The following is a 27,843-nucleotide window of genomic DNA, read 5'->3' on the forward strand; positions in this document are numbered from 1 at the left end:
GATTTAGTGCAGCTGTACAAAAATGACACGAGGAGGGGGTACAAATGTGGTGAAGATGGACCGAAACTACATGTGAGTTTTGGTTTACATTAACTCTGTCAGAAAGAAGCTCAGCAGAGGTTGTACTTCCTGCAGCAGCTCAGGAAGTTTAACCTGCCACAGCAGCTGTTGACCACATTCTACTCTGCCATCGTACAGTCTGTTCTCTGCACTTCCATCACTGTCTGGTTCGGATTGCCCACCAAACTAGACAGAACAGACTGCAACGGACAATCAGGTCTGCAGAGAGGATAATTGGGACCAACCTCCCATTTATCAAGATTACAACTCTTCCTGCTTTAAGTGCAATATTCTGAACACAGGGGAAGAACTTGGAGTAAAATACAAACGTATCTGTCCTCGGTTGAGATCGACTTCAAAGGTGAGCTTTCCTCAGCTGTACATCAATTAAAGATGTGCTGAAGCATCTGTAAATACTGATGTTGATCCAAATGAAACGAAACCAAACAAAAACATGCTTTTGTGACTTTGTATTTATTTTTCATTTGAATTCTTGTTATAATGATTGTTGGACATAGAAATTCGCAGCATATTTTAGGATGTTATGGGATCGTTGGGATCTGCGCAGCTGATTTAGGGATCAATAAGTTACCGACTGAAGGAAACGTTGAAGGATTTTAAACATGTTTATTATATTATTATTATTATTATTATTATTATTATTATTATTATTATTATTATTATTATATATTGTTTTTTTTCATAGACATATACATAGTTCCGTCTATCATAACCCAGCGAATCCAACCTAGGCTGAGCTGTAGTACATGAAGAGAAGAATGGCTCCCAACCCTTAAGGCTGATTTATGGTTCCGCGTTACACCAACGGTGTAGGGTACGGCGTAGGCTCTGTGTCGATTTAACGCAGAACCATAATTTAGGCTTTACAACTGCAAGATTTATTTTTTCCATTTTATACTTAGGCTTTAATCTTGACAATGTTTAACTTTCATTAGTTTTATTTATTTATTTTATTATACTTTCATTAGTTTTATTTATTTATTTTATTATATAGATTTTACAATACAAGGCATGTGACTAAGCCGAATCTTTGTCCCATGAAAATAAATTCAAGATTTCACTCTAAATAAAGTTTGTCCACATATGCAATAAAAACAGATCTCTTTCATTTATTTATTGGTTTAGGTTTGGTGTTACATGCCCAAGTGGTTTTACAGCTGTTTTTAAACAAACAAACATAAAAATCACTATGTTTGGTTGTGGCATGCATGGTTGTAGGTTGTAGGTGTATATATGTACGTAGATATGCATGTATCCATGCATATATATGGACAGTAACAAGTATATGTGTATGCTTTAATGCATGTAGAAATATCTGTGAGCAAGAATGGTTGTAATGAATAAGATTGTACACGGGTGAATATAAATCCACATCATAAATGATGTATGCTTTTATGTATGGATAAATACATGGACTCAGGGTGTTTATATATAGGGACATAATTGTACATGACAATAATCACTCAGGTATCCGCTAATATTTGTACTCAGGTATACCACGATATATATTTATATTGTGTAAAATTTGTACTATTAATTTATGTAACTTCTAAATATGTCAAGATTTTTTTATGTCCAATAACGAGGGTCAATTTGAAAACATAGTATTGAGTTCAAGGGGTTGGAGTTTACACGTTTCTTTTTACTTCTTCCTGCTCCTTTTCAAACCTGTCATGACTCCGGCTGCTACTTAAAAAAAGTGTCTGTTACTTACACTATCATGGTCAAAATAAACACTTTTGAATTTAATTATTAGATCTCCTCTAATGTAGTTTAAGGAAATGTGTGTCATAGTTCTATTTATTTATGTATTATTTAATATTTATTTTACTAGGCTTGGGGTTGTCACAGGTCCAAAGGTTATTGATTGAGATTGAGATTATTAAAGGGGACCTATTATGAAAAACACGTTTTCTCTTGCTTTAACATATATAAAGTGGTTTCCCCTCAGCCTGCCAACTCAGAGAAGGAGGAAAGCAACCAAATTCTGACAGACACTGTGCAGCCGCCCGGATGATCCATCCAGTGTGATGTGGCTTCTACGAGCCGTTCTACGAGCCCGTCGTTACGTAACCAATATGTGATTTACATAGGTCGGCCTCCAATGCGTGAAACTACGCCCAAAACTAACTCCGCCGGCCGGAGCTTCCGCCATTTTTTCGTAGCGGTGTATCGCGTCATTCAGGCAGCCAATCAGCACAGTGTCTCATTATCATAGCCCCGCCCACTCAGAATCCTGCATAGATAATGAGGTTAGAGAATGGGAAGATAAAGACATGGCTCAGAGGCTGAATTTCTAATTTATTTTGCAAAAACAATCAAAAGCTTGTTTTTAAGACATTCACGGCCTGTTTAAAATAGGTATTAGATGCCATAATAGGTCCCCTTTAAGTATCAGAGCTGTTCCTGCTGAAGAAAATCCTCACATTTCCTTGTTGCACAGGTACAATGGCGAACTTCTGCTGTGGTCTGCTAACTGCCAAGAGGGAACCAGGTACACACACAAAAACTATAGATAACTTTGTTCTACTTCCTCGCTCACCTGTCAATCAGTTTATTTGTTGTAATGTTTAGGCGGTTAAGGAAACATGATTCTGATGGTTTAGTAAAACATTGTAAACATGAATGTGTGGTTTCTGTTTGTCTTTTCCTCTGTTCCTCTGTCAGTTCCTCTGAAGAGCGTGGAGGTGGAGCTGGAGGTGAAGGACCACGTGGCCACAGTGATCTCCACTCTGATCTACGAGAACAAGGAGGACAAACCGCTGGAGGCCGTCTTTGTCTTCCCTCTGCCTGCAGATGCAGCCGTGTGTCATTTCAGTGCAAAGGTTGGACAGACGCACGTCGTTGCTGAGGTGAAGGAGAAGCAGCAGGTGAGCAGGACAGAAAGACTTGTGTCTACAGTGTGACGGCGTCGGTAAGACACTCCTGACGTGGCTCTTGTGTACGACAGGCTCGTGAGGAGTATGACGATGCTTTGAGCTCCGGCCAGCAGGCCTTCCTGTTGGAGGAGAGTGACCAGAGTCCAGACATATTCCGTCTGAGCGTGGGCAGTCTGCCCCCGGGAGAGAGCGCCTCCATCAGGCTGGAGTATGTCACCGAGCTGGCTGTGCAGGCTGACGACGGTCTGAGGTTCTGTCTGCCTGCTGTTCTCAACCCTCGCTACCAACCTCCAGGTAGGAAATGGAGCTTTTCATTCAAAGTAGGGATGCCCCGATACTGATACTGGTATCGGTATCGGGACCAATACTACCCTCATATACTCGTACTCGTACTCGCAAAAATTCTCCGATACCACGCACCGATACTTCATTGTTGTTGTAGTTACTGGTTAGCGCCGCTAGGGGGAGATGTTGAGCCGCCCCGCGGCTCCCCGCGTCAGTCTGCAGCTGTTCCATGTTTCAGTAAATTCTATCTTCCTTAATTATACAAACTGGACAAACCTTACTCACAGGAAACTTTATTAAACACTCCACGTAACTCACAGTACAACATAAACAATCCCATTGTTACATTCCGGTTAGCCGTGTTAGCCAGATAGCCGCATTAGCCGCGTTAGCCGCGCCGGCAGCCCGCAATTAGGGTTGCCACCCGTCCCGTAAAATACTGAATTGTCCTTTATTTGAGAAAAAAATGTTGTGTCCCGTATTGAACTAATACGGGACGCGATTTGTACCGTATTTTCATTAACTTTTACACCATATTCTAGTTGAATTATTGAAATAAATTAACTTTTACACCATATTCTAGTTGAATTATTGAAATAAATTAACTTTTACACCATATTCTAGTTGAATTATTGAAATAAATTAACTTTTACACCATATTCTAGTTGAATTATTTAAATAAATGAACCTTTACACCATATTCTAGTTGAATTATTGAAATAAATTAACTTTTACACCATATTCTAGTTGAATTATGGAAATAAGTTAACTTTTACACCATATTCTAGTTGAATTATTTAAATAAATGAACCTTTACACCATATTCTAGTTGAATTATTGAAATAAATTAACTTTTACACCATATTCTAGTTGAATTATGGAAATAAGTTAACTTTTACACCATATTCTAGTTGAATTATTGAAATAAATGAACTTTTACACCATATTCTAGTTGAATTATTGAAATAAATGAACTTTTACGCCATATTCTAGTTGAATTATTGAAATAAATGAACCTTTACACCATATTCTAGTTGAATTATTGAAATAAATTAACTTTTACACCATATTCTAGTTGAATTATTGAAATAAATTAACTTTTACACCATATTCTAGTTGAATTATTGAAATAAATTAACTTTTACACCATATTCTAGTTGAATTATTGAAATAAGTTAACTTTTACACCATATTCTAGTTGAATTATTGAAATAAATTAACTTTTACACCATATTCTAGTTGAATTATTGAAATAAATTAACTTTTACACCATATTCTAGTTGAATTATTGAAATAAATTAACTTTTACACCATATTCTTCACCTGTATCTATATTCTACATCTGGGCTGATGTGGACGTACACAGCATAGGAGGATATTTCAGTTGCTAGTATGGTTGTCTGTCTGTACAGTCATGCAAGTTCAATGCTATTAAAGCACTTTAAACTTTAAATCAAAGCATTTAGTTTTTTTATATAAAATAAACACATTTTTATTTAGTTTAGAAGTTTTGGGGCTTTTTTTTTGGCTCCTGCGCTGCTGAAATCAGGGCGTCCCTTATTTCTATTTCTGAAAGGTGGCAACCCTACCCGCAATCTGTCTTGCTTTTGTCGTCGTCCCTTATTTTGAAATATGTCCACCCTGCTGACGTCCCACTGCATTCATTGTCACTATCTTGCCTGAAACGGCACTGCCAGTCTCACTCTCGGGTATCACTCTCTATACCCGGACTGTAACAATGGGATTGTTTATGTTCTTCTTCTTCTTCTTCTCTGTTTTATTGGCGAATCGCAACCAACTTTAAGGTGCATACCGCCACCTACTATACAAGAGTGTGTAACATCATTTCATTTAGCCTCTTTTTTAAATTCTATTTGATTGTTTATGTTGTTTCACACGGACGGCTTCAGGTGAAGCACCGCACATGCTCATTTGATGTACCTGCGATGAGACTAAAGCGCGGAGGAAAGACCGGCCGGCTGAGTTTTGTTTAAAATTGAATTTCTCTTCCAAATAAAACCTGTCTTTTAATTCATTGCATTTTTCATTGCATTTTTAGCCTAGTTATTTTTGTGGTAGAAGTATCAGATCGGTACTCGGTATCGGCGAGTACACAAATTAAAATACTCGTACTCGTACTCGGTGTGAAAAAAATGGTATCGGGACATCCCTAATTCAAAGGGTTCATTCTGATGGAAGACCGACAGCTCCCTCTGCAGCTTCCCGCTTCGTTACAGCTCCCTCATTAAAGCACAACCAGGCGTCTCCCACTTGTCTTCGATCTTTTTCTTTCTTTTTTTCCAGGTAGTGAAGGAGCCAGTGTCCAGGTGAGCTCCGTTCCAGCCTCCATGGTGCCTTACACTCTGTCCTTTTCTGCACGAGTGTCGTCTCCTCGTCCAGTCTGGAAAGTAGAGTCCAGCAGTTCCCTGGAGCCTCTTCAGTACCTCAACCCTGAACAGACGCAGGCTACTGTAGGTGGATCGGTGTGTGGGATTGTTACTTATGGCTGAAGATAAAGTGAACAGATGTATTTATACCTGTGAGTGTGACTGTGAACCGCAGGTGAAGTTGGCAGCAGGACACAAGTTTGACCGAGACGTTGAGCTGCTCATTTATTACAAAGACGCCCACCAGCCGTCTGCAGTGGTGGAGGCAGGACAGGACTCAGCGACTTGGCGCCATGGTTTCGTCCATGGCGCCAAGAGACTTTTTTTTAAGTTGCGACATGATACAGGTGTGTACCGATTTTTGTGCATGTATGTCAAACCGTATTGTGGGGCTTGAGGCACAAAGTTTTCTAGGGGGCGCTGTTGAGCCATTAGGCCATGCCCATTAATGCAAACCATTAAATATCAAATTTTTCACCAGGCCTGGTTTGCATGCAAAATTTGGTGACTTTTGGGGCAGTTTAGGGGGGCAAAAAGGCCCTCCTTTCGTCGGAAGAAAAATGAGGAAAATGAAAATAAAAACGAGAACTCCTACAGATACAATAGGGCCTTCGCACTGTCAGTGCTCGGGCCCTAATAATAATAATAATAATAAGATAACCTTGTTTGAATTGTAAAATGGGTTTGGCTAAATACAATCTTTGACTAAAACTAGACTAAAATGGTCCTGTACAATTCTGACTAAAATAAGACTAAAATGCTCAGACTTTTATTTGACTGAAACCTGAGACGACTAAAAGGAGTATGAACGTGACAAAAACTAGTAAGAACTAAAATGATAGCTTGACCCAAAGACTAAACTAAAATTTTAATTGAAACAGGCTGACAAAAACAACACTAAGTGCAAGTTGGTCAACTTATAAGTGTGCTCACCAAAGGTTCCTCATCTTCATCGTCCAGCAGACGTAATAATAATGATAGAATTCTGATCATTTTCCTGTCCCCTGGTGGTCCAGGCTCTCTGATGGGGGACCCAGTGGTGATGGTGAGCCTGTACCCTGAGTTCCCTCAGGCCGTGATGTCCTCGCTCGCCTCGTGTGGGGAGTTTGTGTTCTTACTGGATCGGTCTGGGAGCATGGACTGTCCCACCAGTCACAACAAGCAGGAGGAAACCCGCATCGGCAGTGCAAAGGTATTAACAGGTTAAATCAGCGAAGACAACGTCCTTGTTTCAGTTCTTCATTGCTTTCTCTGGTTTTTTAGGACACTCTCCTGCTGCTGTTGAAGAGCCTGCCTGTGGGCTGCTACTTCAATATCTACAGTTTCGGATCGGACTTCGGACACATCTTCCCGTCAGTGACTAAGTCCATAAAACTTGATATTACATGATAATGACCTCATTGAGTCTGTTTTAAGACAGAAGTACATTCTTTTTAAAGCTTGTTAGTTTTGGTTTTTAGAGTTTGGGTCCTAACAGTTAAACAGGACTAATAAATTATCATGCAAGTATCAGTGAAGTCCTCCCGTGTGTCTGATGCCAGGAAGAGCGAGGAGTACAGCGAGAAGAGCATGGAGGAGGCTCTGAAGAAAGTGGAGGAGATGTCGGCCGACATGGGGGGAACAGAGATCCTTCAGCCGCTCAAACACATCTACAGCCAGCCCTGCATTCCCAACCAACCCAGACAAGTAATTCAAACTGTTAGGTTCCTAAATCATCACAACATACATTAATAATTTAGAAAAAGACACCAGGACACTCTGGAATGATTTTTAAGGCCTTCTGCGCAGAAGTGAAGCAAAGTCGGAGCCCTGTCGAGCAACATGGCTCTCTCTCTATGGCTCTCGACGAAATGCCTGTTGGGTCCTTCTTTGCAGGAGGTATTTATTTGACAAACCGACAGGCGTCGGCTATGTTAAGACAACCAATGGTAGACAGTGGATGGACAATGGACAGAAACAGGAAACAGATGGTCACACACATGTGACTTTTCAGTTAAAGAGGCTTGGTATGAAGAAACAAACAGACATCCTTAAAACACAAAGGGAAAACCATGGCCTGAATGACGGCCATTAGTCGGACTGTACATGAGAATCTTCTTCTTGTTAGGCTGCTGTTTCTTCCTCTCTCCCTCTCCTAAAGCAGGAACTGCTGAAACTGGGTGACCGGATCCTGAGTCTCCCCAACTTCACGTAGCTTTCTTTACCTTTTTCTTTCTCGCTAAACCTTGTCCCGTTTTGGACATTTAATCAGTCTTCTTTTAGTCTTAAATTAGTCAATTTTCTTCTTTTCGTATATTATTTCACAAGATTTTACCTAAAGTTTTTAGGGACGTCTCCCCATCAATTAAGCATCTTTTAGAGATTCTTTAAGCATAAATTTCAGCTTAACCACGCCTCTGCTATTTTTAGTCAGTTATTTTTCTTTCCTAAGTTTCTCTCAGAACACAAGTTTCCTTTTTTTAACAGTTTGGTTTTAGCCTGATCTTTTAGTGAACAATTTAAATTTTCCCTCTCAATTTTGGAAACCCCACATTGAACACAGTTTCCTGTCATAAACATCAGACAAACATTAGACACACATTAGACAAACATAAAACAAAACCATTAAAAATCATTTCCAAATAGAAACCCCTTCTCGTAATTCTGTACTTTTAAAGTCCCAGACTTCAAAAGCCGGTCCCCGACCGAGTTAGATGTTGGTCTTACGCACTGCTCTTAGGCAGTATTTTTAGAGGCCCCTATGCCTTCATAAAAATCGGGTCCCCGACCCGCGGCCAAACACCGTTTTCGCTAACCCTCTTGATTAGTATACACAGAAATTTCACTAAAAAGAGGTCTCTCATCAGTCTCCTAGTGCCTTCCTCTGGCTCGGGAATCTCGTCGTCTGGACTCCTTGGAACAGCGCAGATCAATCTGGGCCCCGTTCCTGAAGTCAGAACGCTGTCGACAGATTTTGATGGCCCCTTTTGATCGTACGCCGTGCCAATCGTCAGAGCTTGAGATCACGGGTTCAGTTTTCTAATTCTGATTCTGGCAGTTTCACAATGACAAACTTGGATTAATCTCACACAAACCACGGACATTCACGCCTCCCACACGTCCACCTTCACACTGGTGAAGCAATAGCGGCTTGTTTGTTTGTGAATCTCAGGAAGGAGATGTCAGTTCATTCCCAGTCAGTTGCTGGGAAAGACAATCTCAGACACGGGAGAGCTGAAACTCATCAGCTCTGCTTCAGCGGTGTACTTAAAACTGTCCTGACGCACACAAAAGCAACAGAACTGTCTCATCTGCACAACAAACCCCGATGCACATTGGGAAACATTGAGGCGAGCCCACATCTATTTATAAAGCAAGCCTTTGAATAATCCCCTTAAAAAGGCCTTGCTTGACTTGCTCAGTGACCCCTACTGGTGTACTCACACCCTTCCAAGGAAAACCCTAGATTCATCAATTTGCTTGAAGCTCAGAATGGCCGTGCCTTTTTTTGTTCTCTATACATGTGTTTTGTGATGATAAATCGGCGCCTTACAGTTACACACCTTTGTTTTTAACTCTAAGCATACCAGTGGGTGTAACTCTCTCCAACCTTTGTGTAATTTCTCCTCCCTCAGCTGTTTGTCTTTACTGACGGAGAGGTGTGCAACACAAAGGAAGTTATCAATCTGGTTAAGAAGAATGCAGGTTCCCACAGGTAAGGCAAGGCAAGTGTATCTGTACAGCACATTACAGCAAAAAAAGGTGTAATGCAGCGCTGGAGTTACATTTGAGTACTGAAATTAACATTGTTTAAATCTGAATTCAAAAGGGTTTAAATAATTTAGTCAAAACAGCTGATTTAAAGGAACCAAGTGTTTCAGCGTTCCTGCAGGTTTCTGGAAGTTTGCTCCAGGTCTGTGGAGCGTATGTTGCTTCTGTGAAGGAACAAACACTTAGATTTTCGGTGCGTATGGCATTCTGGCGGAGTGTGCTGAAAACAAATCTCTTCTTATAAGGTGCTTCTCTTTCGGGATTGGCGAAGGAGCCAGCTCCGCTCTTATCAACGGGTTGGCCAAGGAGGGCGGAGGTCATGCCGACTTCATTACTGGAAATGACAGGATGCAACCAAAAGTAAGCCAAAATCTAAATAAAAAGAAAACCAACAACACATTTCTATTGGACAGCAGATGTGATTGCAAAGAAGTGAACCGTTTTTAAACCATTAGGTGATGCAGGCGTTGAGATTTGCACTCCAGCCAGCTGTGGAAAGCATCTCAGTCACATGGGATTTACCAAAGGAAGTGTCTGCCACCGTCCTCTCTCCACCCATCACAACCATCTTCCAGGGTCAAAGATCACTGATTTACGCTCAGCTATCTGGAAAGGTAGGATCACCAGCAACGCGTGTCAGCTTGAACAAGCCTGCTGCTTTGATCTAGTTAAGAAAATGTCTCTGCTCTTTAATGATTTATCAGAGTTCGAAGGCAGCAGAGGGCTGTGTGACGGTGAAGTACAGCCTGGCGGGTCATCCCTCTCAAAACCAGCTGCACTTCAGCCTCAAACCTGCAGGAGATACTGGGTAAAACTGCTCTTCGCTCGGCACCAAAAACAAGCCGTGACTTGACACTAATACGTGACAGTTAAGTGTTAAATTCATCATTTTAGGACGTCCTGACTCTTGCTTTTAGCTCAGAGGAAAGTGGTGCGCGAACTCATTTCACTTTCATTGAAACTATGATGTCCTTGGGGAATAACTGGACCTACAGTTCTGTGAAAAAGTCTTAGACACCCCGAGTATTAGCATTTTAAGTTTTGATGGCATCCATACTTATTGTCCATTTTGTGTTATCTTATTTGTGCACGTTGCAGTTGGCCGCTAAGGGTGTTTTGTGTGGCTGCTGACTGTATTTTCTGGCTGTATCTTTAAAAGCAGTCTGAAGATACGCCGGGACAGTCACTTAAACTCTGATGCATCTGAGACGATTGCACAATTCTGTAGCTGTCATTATTTACCCTCAACGCCTCCCTCTTCTGTGTTCCTGCCTGGACATTGATCTTGGAAAACTTCATTGAAGATGTGGATTTTCCTGAGATGCATCTAGATCGGAGAATATTATATGAATTGATTTGAACAATACTATATTGATCCCCTATTAAATGACAAAAGTAAATACATATAATAATAATTATAATAAATAATGAAATAATATATAATAAGTAATAAAATAATAAATAATAAAATGACATAAAAAGAAAAAAAAAGAAATCAGTCCACATTCAACCACACTTGAAAGTTGTGTTTCCAGTTTGGCAGAAACTGAGCTGATGATGTCACATGCAGGTAATGCAGATTAACTATCTTATACATTAACAACATGGAGTGAAGACTGCAGTCAACACTTCATTATCCAGAGCCCTGGGAGTCTTATTTACAGTAACATGTCCAGGTTCACACCATCTTTTGTCAACAAACTCTGCAACTGTCCTTCTTAACTTGTCCTCTCTTACTCTCATAGCCCATGGGAGTGAGTGTGAATGTGTGTGGACTTTAGTCTGTCGTCGGCCCCGTGATTGACTGATCCAGGCTGTACCCCTGATTCACTTAAACAGAGCCGAGACAGACTCCAGCTCCTCTCTAGATAACCCCCAATAGGAAGTAGAGCATTTAATTAATTATTATTGATGTATAGAGAGAATTGAAGGTAATAAAGCAAACAGCACTTCAGAAGAAAGAGCTGCTACCTATGATCATCAGACTGAGCTTGGGTTTTGAAAGCTCATTATTACAGATCATTCCCTCGTCTCTCCAGGTTAACGGTCCACAGGCTGGCCGCTCGGACTCTGATCCGTTCCCTGGAGCTCGAGGAGGGACTGTCCAGAGGACAGAAAGATGAAGCTGTGAAGAAGAAGGTGGTGGACCTCAGTGTCCAGTCAGGAGTAAACAGTTCTTTTACTGCCTTCATTGCTGTCAACAAAAACAACGGCCAGTCAATTCAAGGACCTATGGTACGCAGAGACGTTCCAACACCCAGTAAGTGTTTCCTTTCTTTGCCTTTGTTTTTAATGTTAGAAATTAATCACAGCACAGTTATAAAAAGAGTGAACTTTGAAATGAATCCCAGAAGGCGCATCTGAGCAAACCACTGGGCACCTGGAACAATACGGACAGGTGGGACCATGTTTGGATCTCTGAAATCTGCTGAAATCTACAGCAGAAGCCTGAAAAAGACAAGAATATTGGTGTTTAATTGATCCAGTCAGCGTTCAGCCAACCCCCTCGATTAATGCTGTGGTGCTTAATAAAGATGCTACACATTAACCAGTGCCTACAAACGTCGATGAGGAGAAGCAGCGTTGTTAAGAGGAGTGGGCCAATATTTCTGCATAAACCTTTACCAAAGGCAGTTAACCGAGAACTGGACCAACAAAGTATTGGTTGGAAATAACATTCATAAACAAATATCCACTTTTGATGAAACAATAATATATGGAATGCGTTGTTCATCTGATTCTATATTTACTTGATTTTTACAACTTGGCAAGGACTATATGATATTTTTGATACGTTCTGATGTGTGAAACCTTGAATTTAAAGGCTGAATATTGAATATAGACTTGAATGCACTCAAGTCGGCGCTGAAGTGCAGGAAATTTTCACTTTCATATTAGAGGAGGTTCCAGCTTTTTAACATGTAGAACCCTTAAACCTTTTTACAGTACTTTTAAAACCATCATCCTAAAGCTGTACTTTGTTATTTTATGTCAGTCCTTCACAGTTGTGGCTTCTTCTGTCTTCTCTTGTGTCACCAGTAAACACTGCGTGCCATCACACTGCCTGTCAGATATTGTGGTGCTGTATGGTTTGGATAATCATTTGTTTCAAGCCCACATGAAACTTTTAAACTGATCAGAGTTTCATCTGCACTAATTATACTGTTCCTTAGCTTTTTGTTGGTGTTTTTGCTCTAATATTGAATATTCTGTCATCAAAACGTGTGAATGTTTTGCACCTTTTTGATGAATACTCTGTATTTATTGTCCACCGTGATGGAAGCATACAGTGCTCTCTAGAAAACGCTCCGCACTTCATCAGATTTTATGAAAGTGTTTGATTCCACTGAGAATTCGTCTGTTTTTTTTATCTGAATTTTCCAACTTCCCCCACATGTTTCAGATATATCTCTGGTGGTTTGCTTTTCTCTGTTGTTGTTCTTTTCTTTTTTTCCAGTGTTCGGATGGCCAGTCTCAATTTCAGGGAAAACTCATTTGACTGCATGTAATGAGTGCAGAAATGGCTCCTGCCTGTCCCTGAAATATATTTTCAGTTGATCATCTTCCTAGTTTTGAGCTTTTGAAAAAGAAGGAACTATATAACAAAGAAATAGTTCCTAAACCCTTTTTCTAATTTGAATGCATATAACCTGAAATTAAGGCTGAGTCTGCACATTAATATACTGTATAAATATGCTAAAGCACGTGTTGATAAAGAACTAAAATAACAAAGTATTTATTAGTCATTATATTAAATAAGTCATTTAATGGACAACTCTGAACATAAAGTTCAGAGGCTAAAAATTCAAAATAAATGTAACTATATATATGTAAAATAAAAGGATATAATGTTGTTTAATAGTTTTTGAACCTGCTAATACTGTTCTTTTACTGTCTGTCTTTCTCATGTTAGTGTTTTGTGGCTCACCAATGACTGTTTATGGATCTATGTGTGCACCTCAGGGTGAGTAAATGGTTCAATGTTTTAATGAAAATAGACTCTTACTTCTATTGACAACAAACAAAAGCACACCAGGACTCTTTTCATTTGTATTTTAATTTGTATCCCAGGATGAAAAGATACTTCTTAAAAAGTTTTCAAAGTTTTCAAAACGAACTGAAGTGGTAGAAAGGACCTTTTCCAGTTTCAAGCACGTCACTTCTCCCTTTAGCAGCAGAGGTTTAGTTCACAGGGTACACGATTTGATTAAAAACACTTCCTAGAGATAGAATTACATCTAAAAACGGGACTGCCAGACCTTTAATACATTTTAATAGCAGAAGCCTTAACACAATTTTACTACAACAAATACCTATTTAAGTCAATTCCCAATGTTCAATATTATTGCAATTTCTGAGACATGGCTCACTGGAAAAAAAGGAAATTGATGTAGAACTTGAGGGTTATAAACTATTTACTACTAACAGAAAAAACAAAAGCGAGGTGGAGTAGCTCTGTATGTGAATAATGAACTTAAATGTAATAAAATAGATAGATTATCAACATCAATAGACAATGTAATGGAATGTGTTACTGTGGAAGTGAATGTGGAGAATTCCAAGAACATATTACCGGTAGTGAGTTGTGTATATAGAAAACCAGGATCCTGTTTCAACACCTTCAAGGATAAGATGGTTGACTTATATGATCAATTAAATAAGAGTATTTGTTTGTGGAGATTTTAACATTGATTTGTTAAACCCACATGACAACATATATATATATATATATATATATATATATATATATATATATATATATATATATATATATATATATATATATATATATATATATATATATATATATATATATATATATATATATATATATATATATATATATATAAATTCACCTGATGTGATACAAAAAAATAATTACATCAGGCTTCCTCCAAGTTGTTGTGGATAGAAAATCAAGGTTTTTTTTCTGCTCTAAAGTTGGACATTTCTTACCATTGGGGGGTCAAAGGAGACTTACTCACTTTTGGAGCCAGTCTTCAGCGGTCAGTCAAGGAACTGCAGTTTTAGCTCTGCATGAGACTTGACCCAAAAGTTAGATGGTTGGTGGTTAACTAAGCTAATTCACAGTTCTTCATATACAGTCAGTCGTCACTGCCTTCACCTGGTAATATTTTAAAAGAGGGAAGATGCATAATTAGTGATGGCTGGAGCAACTTCTTCCCATTTGTCAAATTCCACTTCCCTCTCTTTTATTGTAGATGTTATTGTGGGTTCTTGTTGCTTTGATCAGTCAGAGCCAGAGGTAGCACCATCATCTGGTGTGAATGGACTGAATTAGTGATTAATCATGTCTTCAAAAGTGATGATTCTAACTTACATGATCTTAAACCAAGCTGTATTTTAATGCACAACTCTGAATGGAAAGTTGAGATCTACAGACTCAGAGTCAACACAACTATACTTAAGTAAAACATTGGAGTTATTGAATCATTTGTGAACCAACTAAAAATCTTCTTTCAGTTTCTCCCTCTCCTATGTTGTGCGGGGCAGCAAACATGTGTGTTAGAAATAAGTACAATGTTCAATACTTTTATGACAACATAACACAGTACTCAAAAATACACCAGGAAAACCTTTAGTCTATCTTCAGTTATCACATTTGCTAAAACTACTATGATGTGTTTGTTAAAAGACAGACTCTAAAAACAATTTTCAAGTTTTAAAACCATATCAGTATATGATATTAACATAAAAGTCTTAAATAATTTACAAATCACATTTGTTTTTTGTATTTAATTTGTTGACATAAGCCAGCGTTTAACCTGTGATAACTGTGTTTGCATGTAACTCCTTGCATTTGCGACATTGTTAGCATTTGAAAAGCTTCATTATTTAAAAAAAAGGAACACTTGGGGCTTTTAGCTCAGCACTTACACGCGTGCTGCTCTACTGCATTGTCTGAGATTTACTTCCATTCTTTTCCACATTTCATTTATACTAATATCAGGCTTTTCAAAATTATTACAGGAGACAAACTGGACAAGAGTCCAAAATTACATTTATCTAGCAAATTTGCTCTCTGTCATTTTATTCCTCATTTGCAGGTTCATTATACTACGTTGAACTCTGCCCTACCAAAATGGATTTGGTTGGTTTTAATGTTAAATAGAGACAAACAAATACATTTTCCTAAACTTTATATCACTGCCGAGGGGCGATATCCTTTTTCCTTTCTTTTTTCCGTTAATGCAGAAGGTGCAAAAAATGACTGACTAAACTAAAACAGTTCAACCCACGTGAGTCAGTTTAAGCACCATGTTAAAATGTGTGTCCACATAGCTGAAATAAACATAGTTTAGGCCTTAATTTGAAATAACACTTCAAAAACCAGCTTTGGGGGGTCCTGTAACAGTCTGTGGGTGAAGGTGATCAAATCAGTTCATCTTTTTCATAAGTGGAGGAACGTCTCCCCCTAAAACAAGACGAGGTGTTTGGATTTCTGAAAAATCTTGTTTATCAGATTCCCTTTCCCCCATTTTTGTTTGATTTGGTTACACAAGGTAGCTTTGCTCGGTGGCAATCATATCTGGGGCAGTCGTCATAAAAATAGCCACGTTTAACCGTGATTAATCATGTCTTCAAAAGTAATGATTATGACTTACATGATCTTAGACCAACGCCTATTTCAAGGCACAATTCTGAACAACAGTCAAGTTAACAATTCAGCATAACAGGATTATTAAGTATGTTAGTAAAATGAATGTGATTACTAACTAATCATTTTCTTTCAATGTCTATTGAATATGTCCTACATTGAAAACAGGTGCGGCTAATTTTCAGCTTGCAGGCTCAATACTTTTATGAAAACATAATAATAAGTCAAATTTTCTTCATATGAATAATTATTAAACATGCTTTTTTTTTCTTTCATTTCCTGTAACTGCTCAGAAGATTATTATGGAAGCATTCCGACAGGTGAGTGGGATGCTTAATAGCAAAGTACAAATGTAAGTTTTCAATGGAAAAGCATAACAGGATTATTAAGTATGTTAGTAAAATGAATGTGATTACTAACTAATCGTTTTCTTTCAATGTTTACTGTATATACATTGAAAACAGGAGCGGCTAATTATCAGATTGCAGATTAGTAAAAGGCTCAAATCTTTTATGAAAACATAATAATAATTCAGATTTTCTTCACATGAATGATTATTAAACATGCTTTTTTTTTCTTTCATTTCCTGTAACTGCTCAGAAGACTCAGAAGACTCAGAAGACTATGAAGACTATGATAATGGATACATTCAATGTGAGTGGGATGCTTAATAGCAAAGTACAAATGTAAGTTTTCAATGGATAAACTGAATACCGGTAAGTGTATGTAACGTTCTTGTCTCAAACGTAATGTGGCTGCTTGTACCAGGGGCCATGTTGTAAAACTGAAATACGTGACATTTAGGGTTTTCCATTTCTGAAAGTAAACTTGTAGTCAAGACCCTCTGAACCGAGACCAAGACACTAGACCAAGACCAAGCCCTAACAAGACAAGACCAAGTCAAGACCAAGACTAGTTCAGTAGTATATACCAATACCAAGACCAAAATAAAACCTAGTTATTTTCTGAACAACAGTCAAGTTAACAATTCAGCATAACAGGATTATCAAGTACGTTAGTAAAATAAATGTGATTACTAACTAATAATTTTCTTTCAATATCTATATGTCCTACATTGAAAGCAGGAGCGGCACATTTTTTCCGTGCAGATTAGTAAAAGGCTCAATACTTTTATGAAAGCATCATAATATTTCAGATTTTTTTCATATGAATAATTATTAAACATGCTTTTTTTTCTTCCATTTCCTGTAACTGCTCAGCAGCCTTCTGTGAGGATTTTGGAATGATTGAAACAGGTGAGTGGGATGCTTAATAGCAGAGTACAAATGTAAGTTTTCAATGGATAAACTGAATAATAAGTGTATCTAACGTTCTTGTCTCAAACGTAATGTGGCTTGTACCAGGGGCCATGTCGTAAAACTGAAATAAGTGACATTTAGGGTTTTCCATTTCTGAAAGTAAACTTGTAGTCAAGACCCTCTGAACCGAGACCAAGACACTACCAAGACAAGAGAATACCAAGACCAAAATTAAAGCTCGCACCCTTGTGCATGTTCAGGATGCAGTGGAAGCGCTTGTATGACTTGCATGTAGATTCTTCAGGCCTGGACATTTAGCGGATGACACCAGCCACGACTCTCTATATCAAACCATTCAAAAGTTATGGCAGAAAGTAGGAACTATCAGATATCGACCAATCAGATGAAGGGGCGGGGCTAATTTGCACCAATTATGTTCAGGGACTCAAAACCAAGTCCGATGACACCACCCACGAGTCTTTATGTCAAACCATTCAAAAGTTATTGCAGAAAATAGGAACCATCAAGTATGGTGCAATCAGATGAAGGGGCGGGGCTAATTTGCACCAATTATGTTCAGGGACTCAAAACCAAGTCCGATGACACCACCCACGAGTCTTTATGTCAAACCATTCAAAAGTTATTGCAGAAAATAGGAACCATCAAATATGGTGCAATCAGATGAAGGGGGGGCGCGCTTTTTTTTTTTTTTACTTATCTTTTATTGAACACAAACAGATTAATACACATTTACAGTCTTTATCAATATTAACAGATACTAACAGAACAGGTGCAATCGTGTACAATGAAATAAAAGACATGAAAAGAAATAAAAAATGATAAACCCAAAAAATAAAATAAAAGTCGAGACAGAAAATAAAAACAAAAGGCTAACAGGAGGTGTTCATAGCTTTGTCAATGCTTCTGTTACTAGCGCACAGCGGTCACTGAACTGGTTAGTTTTTAGCCTTAATCTTGCTGTAATTTTCTCCATCATATAAACATGTCTTATCCTCTCTCTCCAGTGTATCATGCTTGGGGACTCTGGTTTCAGAAAGTTGACTGTTATCATTTTTTTGGCGACTAGAAGCAGAATTCTCAGTAGAGAAGACAGATCTCTCTCCATCATATCCTCCGGAAGTATACCTAGTATGACTAGGGCCGGTCCCAATTGTAAAATCCCCATGTAGAATCTGTTTTATCTCCAACTCAACCTTCTTCCAGAAAACAGTGAGCTTTGGGCAGTCCCAAAATATATGTGTGAAGTCCCCAATCAGACCACATCCTCTCCAACACAGCTCAGACATATTGCCATGTTTGATGTGATGACAGGGGCCTCAAAGTACTGCATCTTCACCTTCCAGTCAAATTCCCTCCATAATGGGCTATTAGTCTATTTATGTCCTGCTTTAAATGTTTCCTCCCATTGGTCATCAGTTATTATAATGTTCACTTCCCATTCCCATTTTTCTTTGACCCCCATATTATCACCATCTGATTCCTGGTTTAGGGCTTTATAAATCCTTGACATAATCCCTTTTTTAGTATTTTCTTTTGTAAAGGATATGAATAGCTCCTCTAGTTTAGATGGATCTTCACTAATGACCGTCCATTCCTCATGTTTCTGAAGATAGTGTCTCAGCTGCAAGAACCTGTAAAAGTCCTGAGTTGGAAGATCAAACTCCTGGGTTAGTTGCTCAAATTACTTCATGGTTTGACCCTTAAACATTTGACCAATATATATCAGTCCCTTACTGGCCCATTTGTTATACCCCGAGTCCTTACTAGAAGGTAAAAAGTCTGGGTTCATAGCAATCTTAGTGGCCCTACCAATAGAATGTGACAGTTTAAGTTTCTTTCTCACCATTGACCAGACTCTCAATGTCCCCCTGATCCATTCATTACTGATCTTGAGTTTCTTCAGTTCTTTATCATTCAGGAATGGAAGCGACTCCAAAGGTACCTTCTGGGGGCACGCTTTTTGACGTCTATCGTCACCACGGTAACGCTTTTGACTGAGAAAAGTAATGCGTGTCGTCGCAGGATGGAGACGCACATTTTGATGTATAACACACCTGTGTGCACGTTACGATTCGGACCGTATTAACTGCCGAAGGAATTACATAAATTGCCCCAAAATTACGCAATTAATTCAAAATGGCCGACTTCCTGTTCGGTTTCGGCCATGGTGCCAAGAGACTTTTCTTTAAGTTGCGACATGATACAGGTGTGTACCGATTTTCGTGCATGTACGTCAAACCATATTGTGGGGCTTGAGGCGAAGAGAAGTTTTCTAGGGGCCGCTGTTGAGCCATTTTGCCACGCACATTAATGCAAATCATTAAATATAAAATTTTTCACCAGGCCTGGCTTGTGTTCAAAATTTGATGACTTTTGGGGCACGTTTAGGGGGGCAAAAAGGTCCTCATTTCGTCGGGAAAAAAAAAAAGAAAGAAAAAGAAGGAAAATTCCTACAGATACAATAGGGCCTTCGCACTCTAAGTGCTCGGGCCCTAACAAGACAAGACCAAGTCAAATCCAAGACTAGTTCAGTAGTATATCAAATCAAATCAAATCAAACTTTATTTATATAGCACTTCTCAAACAAATAATGCAACACAAAGTGCTTAACATAAAACAAATAAACATAAAACTTACAACAGGAGCGGCTAATTATCAGATTGCAGATTAGTAAAAGGCTCAAATCTTTTATGAAAACATAATAATAATTCAGATTTTCTTCATATGAATGATTATTAAACATGCTTTTTTTTTCTTTCATTTCCTGTAACTGCTCAGAAGACTCAGAAGACTATGAAGACTATGATAATGGATACATTCAATGTGAGTGGGATGCTTAATAGCAAAGTACAAATGTAAGTTTTCAATGGATAAACTGAATACCGGTAAGTGTATCTAACGTTCTTGTCTCAAACGTAATGTGGCTGCTTGTACCAGGGGCCATGTTGTAAAACTGAAATACGTGACATTTAGGGTTTTCCATTTCTGAAAGTAAACTTGTAGTCAAGACCCTCTGAACCGAGACCAAGACACTACCAAGACAAGAGAATACCAAGACCAAAATTAAAGCTCGCACCCTTGTGCATGTTCAGGCTGCAGTGGAAGCGCTTGTATGACTTGCATGTAGATTCTTCAGGCCTGGACATTTAGCGGATGACACCAGCCACGACTCTCTATATCAAACCATTCAAAAGTTATGGCAGAAAGTAGGAACTATCAGATATCGACCAATGAGATGAAGGGGCGGGGCTAATTTGCACCAATTATGTTCAAGGACTCAAAACCGAGTCCGATGACACCACCCATGACTCTCTATGTCAAACCATTCAAAAGTTATGGCAGAAAGTAGGAACCATACAATCAGATGAAGGGGGGGTCCGCTTTTTGGCATCTATCGTCGCCAGGGTAACGCTTTTGACTGAAAAAAGTAATGTGCGTCGTAGCAGGATGGAGACGCACATGTTGATGTATAACACACCTGGGTGCACGTTACGGTTCGGGCCGTATTAACGGCCGAAGAAGTGGCATAAATTGTGCCAAAATTACTTAATTACTTAATTAATTCAAAATGACCGACTTCCTGTTCGGTTTCGGCCATTTTGCCACGCCCATTAATGCAAACCATGAAATATCAAATTTATCGCCAGGCTTGGCTTGCGTGCAAAATTTGGTGACTTTTGGGGCACGTTTAGGGGGGCAAAAAGGCCCTCATTTCGTCAGAAGGAAAATAAAGAATAAAGAATAAAGAAAGAATAAAAAATTCCTACAGATGTAATAGGGCCTTCGCACTGTAAGTGCCCGGGCCCTGACAAGACAAGACCAAGACCAGTTCAGCTCAAGACCGAGACCAAAATAAAACCTTGTTATTTCATCATCTTGCGTGAGTTGTAGAACATCAGCACCGTCCTGGTTCAGCTGCTTAGTTTCCATATGAGGTTGTATTCAACTGCAGCACAATAACACAGAGAAGGGGATGTCTTATGTGTGAACACACTATAAATGTTTTCATCAATTAGCTGAGATCAAATATGTGTGGCGACTGCACTACCGCTATTTCTACACTATTTGAGGATTGACTCGAGTGCTTTTAAGGATTGACATGACACTAAGTAGTTCCAAAGTATCTAACCAAATATCCAGCCTCCACCTAAGAAAAGTCTAATGAATGGTAAATGTTACTGATTTAAATTGTACTTAATTTGTAGATGATAAGTGAATTATCGACTTAAAATTGCATCATTTATCATTATAGGAGCCAGATTACACTGTATATCAGTGTAATTTACTGTATACTTGTAATATAAGTCTATTACAAGTCTATCTGAAAGTGAGGGAACTTTAAGCTGAGAGACCGATGGCAGGGTAGGTTTTAGTCTGCCAGACGTGGTCGTATAAAGAAAGCTGCAAACTCCTGTTCTCTCAAAGCTTCAGTGTGTAGAATCCTGTGACTAGTGACTCGGATCACCAACTGCTTCCTCCGAACTACAGTGGCCCCTAAATACTCGGAGACTGGGCTGGCTTGATACGTGTCAGAAGAGCATGACAAAAGTGAAAGAACTTGCAGTCCTGGCTAAAAGATCCTGCAGCAGGTTCAGCTAAATGGATTCAGTCCTTTTTTGTTAGTTTTTGTTTCATGGCTTGATATTTAACTAAATTATATATATGACTTTATTTTCTTTGTCATCTTCATCTTCATCTTCTCCCGCTTTATCCGTTACCGGGTCGCGGGGGCAGCAGCCTCAGCAGGGATGCCCAGACTTCCTTCACCCCAGACACCTCCTCCAGCTCTTCCGGGGGGAGTCCGAGGCGTTCCCAGTCCAGCCGAGAGACATAGTCTCTCCAGCGTGTCCTGGGTCTTCCCCGGGGTCTCCTCCCGATGGGACATGCCTGGAACACCTCCCTAGGGAGGCGTCCAGGAGGCATCCGGTACAGATGCCCAAGCCACCTCAGCTGACTCCTCTCAATGTGGAGGAGCAGCGGCTCGACTCCGAGCTCCTCCCGGGTGACCGAACTCCTCACCCTATCTCTAAGGGAGCGTCCAGCCACCCTGCGGAGGAAACTCATCTCGGCCGCTTGTATCCGCGATCTTGTCCTTTCGGTCACTACCCAAAGTTCATGACCATAGGTGAGGGTAGGGGCGTAGATTGACCGGTAAATCGAGAGCTTCGCCTTTCGACTCAGCTCCCTCTTTACCACGACGGTCCAGTACATCGACCGCATTACTGCGGACGCTGCACCGATCCGCCTGTCAATCTCACGCTCCATTGTTCCCTCACTCGTGAACAAGATCCCGAGATACTTGAACTCCTCCACCTGAGGCAGGACTTCTCCACCCACCCGGAGAAGGCATGCCCTTTTCCGGTCGAGAACCATGGCCTCGGTCTTGGAGGTGCTGATTCTCATCCCTGCCGCGTCGCACTCGGCCGCAAACCGCCCCAGCACATGCTGGAGGTCCCGGTCTGATGAAGCCAACAGGACAACATCATCTGCAAAAAGCAGAGATGAAATCCTGAGGTTCCCCAACCGGATCCCCTCTGGCCCCTGGCTGCGCCTAGAAATCCTGTCCATAAAAATTATGAACAGGACCGGTGACAAAGGGCAGCCCTGCCGGAGTCCAACATGCACCGGGAACAAGTCTGACTTACTGCCGGCAATGCGAACCAGACTCCTGCTTCGATCATACAGAGACCGGACAGCCCTTAGTAGAGGGCCCCGGACTCCATACTCACTCAGCACCCCCCACAGAATGGCACGAGGGACACGGTCAAATGCCTTCTCCAGATCCACAAAACACATGTAGACTGGTTGGGCAAATTCCCATGAACCCTCGAGCACCCTGCGGAGGGTATAGAGCTGGTCCAGTGTTCCACGACCGGGACGAAAACCGCATTGTTCCTCCTGAATCCGAGGTTCGACTATCGGCCGTAATCTCCTCTCCAGTACCCTGGCGTAGACTTTCCCCGGGAGGCTGAGCAGTGTGATCCCCCTGTAGTTGGAACACACTCTCCGGTCCCCCTTTTTAAACAGAGGGACCACCACCCCGGTTTGCCACCCCAGCGGTACTGTCCCCTTCCTCCATGCAATGTCACAGAGGCGTGTCAGCCAAGACAGCCCTACGACATCCAGAGACTTGAGGTACTCAGGGCGAATCTCATCCACCCCCGGTGCCCGGCCACCAAGGAGCTTACGAACCACCTCGGTGACCTCGGCTTGGGTGATGGATGAGCACGCCTCCGAGCCCCAACCCTCTGCTTCCTCAGTGGAAGGCATGTCAGTCGGGTTAAGGAGATCCTCAAAGTATTCCTTCCACCGTCCGACAATGTCCCCAGTCGAGGTCAACAGCTCCCCACCAGCACCATAAATGGTGCCGGCAGAGTACTGCTTCCCCCTTCTGAGGCGCCGAACGGTCCTCCAGAATTTCCTTGAGGCCGACCGAAAGTCCTCCTCCATGGCCTCCCCGAACTCCTCCCAGACCCGAGTTTTTGCCTCCAAGACTGCCCGAGCCGCGGCCCGCTTGGCCTGCCGGTACCTATCTACTGCGTCAGGAGTCCCACCGGCCAACATAGCCCGGTAGGACTCCTTCTTCAGTCTGACGGCATCCTGTACTTCCGGTGTCGACCACCGGGTTCTAGGATTGCCGCCACGACAGGCACCGGAGACCTTGCGTCCGCAGCTTCGAGCCGCCGCGTTGACAATGGAGGCAGAGAACATGGTCCACTCGGACTCGATGTCCCCCGCCTCCCCCGGGATCCGAGAGAAGCTCTCCCGGAGGTGGGAGTTGAAGATGTCCCTGACAGAGGGCTCAGCCAGACGTTCCCAACAGACCCTCACAATCCGTTTGGGTCTGCCCGGTCTGTCCAACCTCCTCCTCCGCCAGCGCATCCAACTCACCACCAGGTGGTGATCAGTTGACAGCTCAGCCCCTCTCTTCACCCGAGTGTCCAAGACATGCGGTCGAAGGTCAGATGAAACGACAACAAAGTCGATCATTGACCTCCGGCCTAGGGTGTCCTGGTGCCACGTGCACTGATGGACACCCTTATGCCTGAACATGGTGTTCGTGATGGACAAACTGTGACTCGCACAGAAGTCCAACAACAAAACACCACTCGGGTTCAGATCGGGGAGGCCGTTCCTCCCAATCACGCCTCTCCAGGTATCACTGTCATTGCCCACGTGAGCGTTGAAGTCCCCCAGTAGAACAACAATGGACAATGGAGTCCCCAGTTGGAGCACTATCAAGTACTCCTCCCAGGGACTCCAAGAAGGCCGGGTACTCCCCACTGCTGTTCGGCCCGTAGGCACAAACAACAGTGAGAGACCTATCCCCGACCCGAAGGCGCAGGGAAGCGACCCTCTCGTTCACCGGGGTGAACTCCAACACCTGGCGGCTGAGCTGGGGGGCTATAACCAAGCCCACACCAGCCCGCCGCCTCTCACCCTGGGCAACTCCAGAGTAGTGGAGGGTCCAGCCCCCTTCAAGGAGCTGGGTTCCAGAGCCCAAGCTATGTGTGGAGGTGAGCCCGACTATCTCTAGCCGGTATCTCTCAACCTCACGCACAAGCTCCGGCTCCTTCCCCCCCAGCGAGGTGACATTCCATGTCCCCACTGTGAGGGTTGATGTCCAGGGATTGGGTCGTCGAGGCACCCCGCCACGACTGCTACCCAGCCCACAATGCACCGGCCTGCCATGGTCCTTCCTGCGGGTGGTGGGCCTACTGGAAGGCGGACCCGCGTCGCCGTTTCGGGCTGAGCCCGGCCGGGTCCCACGGGCAAAGACCCGGCCACCAGGCGCTCGCCATCGAGCCCCAACCCCAGGCCTGGCTCCAGGGCGGGGCCCCGGTGACGCCGATCCGGGCGACGTAACGGTCCTTGATCTTTTGTTATCCATGGTAGGCTTTGTGAACCGCTCTTAGTCTGGCCCGTCACCCAGGACCTGTTTGCCATGGGAGTCCCTACCAGGGGCGAAAGTGCCCCCGACAACATAGCTCCTAGGATCACTCGGGCACACAAACCCCTCCACCACAGTAAGGTGGCGGTTCAAGGAGGGGATTTTCTTTGTCTCTCTAGTAAAATCTAAAAGATGTCTGAAGGGGAAACAGATAAAAAAAAGTATAGGTAAATGTATGTATGTATGTATGTAGATTCCCCTACAAATGTGGCAATTCATGAAGATGATTTAATTCCTTTCTCCCTGACACATTTGTGGTGAAGCTGCTGAAACCCCTGAACCCCAGCAGCGCAGGAAAGACCCTCTGCTGCAGCTGGTGTCTCTCCAAAAGGCATCTGGCTGCTGGATGCTGGACGCAGCTCTGGCCTCCGTGCTGGGAAAGACCAGTGAAGAGGTGGAAAAGTCCAAGCCTGCACCGGTGGGTTGTTGTGAAAAAAATAAACAAAGACACAAACGAAATTTCCGATTTAAAGATAAGACGGGAAAAGGTTAAATATAAAATGTGGAACAGTTATTTAAGGATTGTTTTCGATAGCGTTTAGTTTTTATCCTGAACTGTTGTTCCATGTGGTTTTCTTAGTTTTTGCTGAAAAAGGTCAACAAGGAAGTGTGGGCAACCATCCTGGCTCTGATGTGGCTTCATGCTTTTAAGACGGATGCTAAAGTGGAGTGGGAGCTTCTGGCTCTGAAAGCTGCATCCTGGCTTCGGGCTCAGAATGGTAACAGTTGAACGGCTGTTTATTAAAATATTAAGTCATTAATGGAATCTATACTGGTTAAATCACTTGCAATCTCTCATTAATCACTATAGTTGCATGTTTTGTTTTTCCAGCTCCGTGTATGACAGAGTGTGTTGCTGCTGGAAATGCACTTTTGGGCTGTAATGTGCAGGCGGATGCTCTGAAGATCTGAACTAGTCGCTGACGTGGCTTCATCTACAACATTGATGACCTGAAGTGTATTTACTCCTCCCATCAGCCTTGTTAATGAGTATTGCAATTTGTAATATTTACCTCTCATCTCTAATGTGCCTTTGATATAGTTGCACTGCATAAATGTTACAACACACAAAAACCTTTATTTGTTATTATAGATTAAAACTTCCTGTAAGTGCACTCATTTGTGTAACTGTAACAGCTATAACGATGGTGTTGTTGCCACTGAAGGACAACCAAAATAAACAAATTAATAAAACTGTTTCATAAGGTTTTTTGTGAAACTTCACACGAGCAGGAGGATTTCACGATCTTTTTGATTCTTTTTTCTCAATGTTGGCAAAGTGTTATGTTTCCATGACAACTGGCCTTTATTAGAGGGCTTGGCCTTTATTAGAGGGCTTGGCCTTCATTAAGCTGGGCATACATCGTGCAATATTTTAAACTGCATGACTAGATCGCTGAGTTCAAAAGTTCACAGCCCACGATTTATGGTCTCACACTCTACGACCCGATGCTCGGATGTGACCCGTCTGCTTACACTATACGATCATAATCCTCCCGTCGGACCTCTGTGTACTGGAACTCGAGGCCGGTTTTGGGGCAGGGGCGAGCTGTGCCCACACAAACGTGCGCCCTGCTCACCCAATCAAAGGTTATGGGGATCCTTTATTATTATATTTTTTTATATATATAAAAAAATCCTTCAGTTGCCACTGAAGGACAACCAAAATAAACAAATTAATAAAACTGTTTCATAAGGTTTTTTGTGAAACTTCAAACGAGCAGGAGGATTTCACGATCTTTTAGATTTTTTTTTCTCAATGTTGTCAAAGTGTTATGTTTCCATGACAACTGGCCTTTATTAGAGGGCTTGGCCTTCATTAGAGTCATTTTTTCCCTCTCTTGTTTGTGCCTACCGCTTTTGGTCAATTGCAAAAAATGCTCGTCTATGTGCTTAGTGCTCCCTCACAACCCATGATACCCAGCTGTCTCCAGGAGTCTTTTTACCTCAGATATATGGACTCTGGCCATGTTAGGGTCGAGTCGACTGCATGGAGCTTTCACGCCACTAACTGTCCTCCCCAGAGTTTGCTGATAGCTGCTCTGATGTGCACCGGAGGCCGGTTGCTGTGTTCTACTCATCTGCACTCATGTTTGTTTGGGCTGAGTTGGACCTGAATAGTGCCAGTATGAAAACACCCTTAAAGAAAACCTGTTCTGATGTGCTGTTCATTTTAGCAAAACATCATCCTAACCGCCTGTGGATTGGCCTGGAAGGGTCGGAGGATGAAACTCAGCTTGTGCAGGCAGATAAATGCAGTGGTCATTTCTGATTTCATCACAGAAACCAGTTTGAAATGGGAGGTTCGCTGTTGCAAATGTTTGCAGGGAGCTTCACAGTTTCCTCGTAGGCTAACAGAAGTCAACCAAGCTAAAATGGTTCACTGTGATTGATGTGAAGTGGGTGTGTTCCAGCCGGCTCTCCAGACCTGTTGCAACACGATGCTGCACAGTACGAGGAACAAGCTTCCCAAGACCCATCGGTGACGTCACAGGGAGTTCATCCAGTTCCTCTTATAAGCCATATTAAGAGTAGGACGAAGTGATGCCTGAAACATTTCAATGCTTAAAGGGGACCTATTATGAAAAACAAGTTTTTTCTTGTTTTAACA

General features: G+C 41.7%; 1 protein-coding gene across 9 annotated transcripts; it reads left to right on the top strand.

The window, feature by feature from the left end:
- The first annotated feature begins 183 nt into the window (after positions 1 to 183).
- LOC133441532 (von Willebrand factor A domain-containing protein 5A-like) lies at positions 184 to 26,429 on the top strand. 9 transcript variants are annotated; one of them, XM_061718920.1, is made up of 21 exons: positions 184 to 421; positions 2,525 to 2,575; positions 2,749 to 2,951; positions 3,032 to 3,254; positions 5,550 to 5,716; positions 5,808 to 5,979; positions 6,649 to 6,824; positions 6,896 to 6,984; positions 7,174 to 7,318; positions 9,247 to 9,326; positions 9,628 to 9,742; positions 9,838 to 9,996; positions 10,087 to 10,190; positions 11,422 to 11,642; positions 13,296 to 13,346; positions 16,602 to 16,655; positions 17,222 to 17,257; positions 25,352 to 25,405; positions 25,496 to 25,650; positions 25,813 to 25,951; positions 26,065 to 26,429. In XM_061718920.1, exons 2-21 carry the CDS (start codon positions 2,530 to 2,532, stop codon positions 26,142 to 26,144), a joined length of 2,469 nt encoding a protein of 822 aa, XP_061574904.1. In that variant the 5' UTR covers positions 184 to 421; positions 2,525 to 2,529; the 3' UTR covers positions 26,145 to 26,429. The 9 variants fall into 9 exon arrangements, with proteins under 9 accessions (XP_061574904.1, XP_061574906.1, XP_061574907.1 ...); XM_061718922.1 differs by having other exon boundaries at positions 16,605 to 16,655; positions 17,225 to 17,257; XM_061718923.1 differs by lacking the exon at positions 25,352 to 25,405 and adding an exon at positions 20,060 to 20,104 and having other exon boundaries at positions 185 to 421.
- The last annotated feature ends 1,414 nt before the right edge of the window (positions 26,430 to 27,843 follow it).

This window comes from Cololabis saira, chromosome 4, assembly GCF_033807715.1.
Source record: "Cololabis saira isolate AMF1-May2022 chromosome 4, fColSai1.1, whole genome shotgun sequence".
Lineage (NCBI taxonomy): Eukaryota > Metazoa > Chordata > Actinopteri > Beloniformes > Belonidae > Cololabis > Cololabis saira.

Coding starts and splice junctions, on each gene's coding strand:
- LOC133441532 (XM_061718920.1), top strand. CDS start 2,530: ATGGCGAACTTCTGCTGTGGTCTGCTAACTGCCAAGAGGGAACCAG. Junction 10,191..11,421: donor AAACCTGCAGGAGATACTGG/GTAAAACTGCTC, acceptor TCGTCTCTCCAG/GTTAACGGTCCACAGGCTGG. Junction 13,347..16,601: donor ATCTATGTGTGCACCTCAGG/GTGAGTAAATGG, acceptor GTAACTGCTCAG/AAGACTCAGAAGACTCAGAA.